The sequence below is a fragment of the Belonocnema kinseyi genome, chromosome 6 (assembly GCF_010883055.1).
Source record: "Belonocnema kinseyi isolate 2016_QV_RU_SX_M_011 chromosome 6, B_treatae_v1, whole genome shotgun sequence".
Taxonomy (NCBI): domain Eukaryota; kingdom Metazoa; phylum Arthropoda; class Insecta; order Hymenoptera; family Cynipidae; genus Belonocnema; species Belonocnema kinseyi.
The window spans coordinates 47,657,707-47,661,316 of NC_046662.1; the positions used below are offsets into that span (position 1 = coordinate 47,657,707).

At 33.9% G+C, this 3,610-nt stretch overlaps 1 protein-coding gene across 1 annotated transcript in view; it reads right to left on the reverse strand.

Annotated features, from left to right (window-relative positions):
- The window catches only part of LOC117175371 (dynein heavy chain 10, axonemal), a 122,463-nt gene that overhangs the window by 32,526 nt on the left and 86,327 nt on the right, over positions 1-3,610 (reverse strand). Inside the window, exons 43-45 of the mRNA XM_033365080.1 lie at positions 3,364-3,559; positions 3,067-3,283; positions 2,688-3,000 (exon numbers count right to left, since the gene is read on the reverse strand). Of these exons, the coding sequence (XP_033220971.1) occupies positions 2,688-3,000; positions 3,067-3,283; positions 3,364-3,559 (726 nt within the window). The remainder of the gene's footprint in view (positions 1-2,687; positions 3,001-3,066; positions 3,284-3,363; positions 3,560-3,610) is intronic.

Genomic DNA, 3,610 nt, shown 5'->3' on the forward strand with positions numbered 1-3,610 from the left:
CCCCCTTCCACCACCAAGTAAGTGTGTGGAGGGTGTGTAAAGGAATAAAGAAGGTGTAAGAAAAATGTAAACCCTTAGGGGACACATTAGAAGCTTCCAGTTAGAAACTCAACACCTGTGGAAGCAAAAAATTAAAAAAAAATTCAAATCATTTCCCAGAAGACTTATTCCTGGCAAACACCAAAAATCTGATGGAGCCAAATTATTTTTTAATGTATAGTATATAACGCGCGTCTTTATAGTGTTCAAGGAGATCATGGAAATCAAGGAATTCGTGAATAAATAGAATTTACAGAATAAAAGGCATTCACGGAATTCATATAAAGCCCGTAATTCATGGATTTCATGGAATAATCGGTATTCATAGAATACACAGAATGCCCGTGATACAACGAATTCATGCGATTCAAAGAATTCATGAAATTTACGGAATTCGTGGAATTTACTGAATTCACAGAATTCAAGAACTTTACAGAATTCACGGAATTCAACGACTTTATTAAATCCAAAGAATTGACGGAACTCAAGGAATTCATAATGTTTGAGAAATTTACGGAATTAATGGAATTCATGGATGAATTTTCACGAATTCCTTCAATTCCGTGACTTCTTTGAATTCCAAGAATTTCCTGAATTTCGTCTATTCTTTAAATTCCTTGTACTCTTTTGGTTACATAAATTACGAGAAGTTCGCGAATTCCATGATTACAATTAATTCTGTACATTCATTTGAATTTCATAAGTTCCATGAATTCAATGAATTTGAAAATTCCTGAATTTTCGTAAATTCCGTCATTTCCATCAATTCTGCAAATTTCCTTTAATTCCGTGAATTCCGAGAATTGTATGAATTTCGTGAATGCCGTCAATTCCGTGATTACAGTCAATTTCTAGAATTCCATGCATTTCATAAATTCCACGAATTCCATGAATTAAGCATATTCCGTGAATTCCATAAATTCCATCAATTTAGCGAATTCTATAAATTCCATAAATTTCGTGAATTCCGCGAATTCAATTAATTTCGCAAATTCCTGGAATTCCTAGAATTCGTTGGATTTTTTGAATTTCTAGAATTACATGAATTCCTTGAATTCCATTACATAATTCCTTTCAGTCTTGAAATTTCATGAATTTTATAAATTTCGTAAGTTCCCTGAATTTCATAAATTCTTCGAATTTCGTGACTTTTTTAAAATTGGATGAATTCCGCGAATTTCATAGAATTTGCGAATTCCATCATTTTCGTGAATTCCGTAAATTACGTGATTACAATCAATTCCTTAAATCCACAAATCCCACGAATACCGTGAATTCTATGAAGTAAGCGTATTCTGTGAATTTCTTCAATTCCTGAAATTCCGTGAATTCTCTTAATTCCTTCGATTACATGAATTTCGAGAATTCCGTGAATTCCGTAAATTGAATGAACTTCATGAATTCCGAGAATTCCATAAATTAATCCTGACATTCCTAGTATTCCTTGATTTCTTTTAATTCCATAAATTCTTCGAATTTCATGAATGCCATAAATTTCGCGAATTCCTTTGTTTCGACGAATTTCGTGATTTTCGTAAATTCCTTTAGGTCCTTGAATTCCATGAATTTCGTGAATTTCATCAATTTTGTGAGTTCCTTTTGTAAAATTTAACCAATTCCGCGAATTTAATAGATATCATGAATTCCATTATTTTTATGAATTCCGTGAATTTCGCGGAAGTCATGAATTCCGTGAATTTAATGAAATTCGAGAATTTTCTAAATTTGGTGAATTCGGGAATTCCTTAAATTCGGTGAATTCCGTGCATTCCTGCGATTCCATTAATATCGCGAATTCCGTGATTCCCATGAATTCTGTACATTTCTTGAATTCTACAAATTCCACAAATACCGTGAATTGCATCAAGTAAGCGTTTTTCGTGAATTCAGTAAAGTGCTTAAATTCCGTAAATTCTGCAAATCTCGTGAATTTCATGAATTCCGCGAATTCCATACATTAAGTATATACCGTGAATTCTGTATATCCCATGAATTTGATGAATTTGGCAAATTCCATTAATTCTATGAATTTCGTGAATTTCGTCAATTCAATAAATTTCACGATTTCCTTGCATTCCTTGAATTCTTTGAATTCCGTTAATTCCATTACATAATTCCATAAATTTGATGAATGCCATCAATTTCGAAAATTCCTTTCATTCGATGAATTTCGCGAATTCCGTGATTCTCGTGAATTCCTTTAAGTCCTTGAAATCCATGAAATGCGTGAATTCTATCAATTTCGTGAGTTTCTTGAATTCTATGAATTCTTTGAATTTCGCGACTTCCGTAAAAGTTGATGAACTCCGCGAATTCCATAGATTTTAGGAATTCCATCATTTCCATTAATTACGTCAATTTCGTGGATGTCAAGAATTCCGAGAATATGATGAATTTCAAGAATTTGATGAATTTCAAGAGTACAGGAATTCCTTAAATTCGGCGAATTCCGTGATTTCCTTGTGTAAAATTTTCGTCTTACAAACACTCAAATACATGTATCGGAATGCTGGACGGTGACTTACGATTTTACAGCATTTACAATACATGTTTGCAATTCTGTCTTACGCTTTTAGTGCAAAAGTCTTGTCGAAGTGTTATAGAATTCCAAACATTTTTAACAGTGTAGATAAAGGAAAAGTAGAAACCTTATTTCCGTTATATCAGCTTTTTCCAGATCTGCAAGTGCTAATCTTGCTGCAACAAGAGCTGGCTCTGCTTCAGCCAATACTGCTTTAGCTTCAGAAGATTCCTTAGATATAATTTTATTCTGCTCTTCAATCTCTTGACGCTTTTCCATACTGATCGTCTGTTTTTCCTTTGCAATGTCAGTGCTTTCTCCAATAGATTTCAATAAATGTTCACAATTATTTGTTTGCTCAGCAACCTTCACTCTTTGCACAGCCAATATCGCGTTCAGCTGTGCTAGCGTGTCCGAAGCTTCAGCGATTTTGGTGAGTCCTAAACGAACCATTCAAGTCAGTTTCAAGAACATGTTATTCATAGAAAAGTAAAAACAAAAATTACCTCCAGAAAGTCGTTCACATTGAGCTCTAATGAATTCCTTCTTCTCCACCAGGAGATTCAAGTACAGGTTGATAAAATCAAGATAGTGTTTGGGAGTCACATAGTTCCTTCTTCTAAGTTTTGTGAGAAAATCTGCCGTGTATTTACCCACAGACATATGCACATGTACTATGTGTTGGACTATTGATTGTCTGTATGTTTCTGGGATATTCGGATTCTGCAAATATCGTGAATGTCAGGAATGCAATTTTTTCAACTTGGCAGATTTTATGTCTAAATTTATAAACAAATACATACATCTATTAAAATCACATTAGCTACAGCAAATAATGCCTGCTCAGGCCAAGCAAACATCCAATCTATTGTTGTACTATTCACAAGACCAGGATAACTTCGACATCCAGATCTTAAAACGTCGCCAGCCGGGCTCATCGATAGAGCAATTCGTAAATTGGATATGCTAGTTTTCACAAAATAGCTCCATACGTTTTCTCTAAAGAAATGACGTAGGCAATATGAGAAACCGTACTTAAATTACGTAACA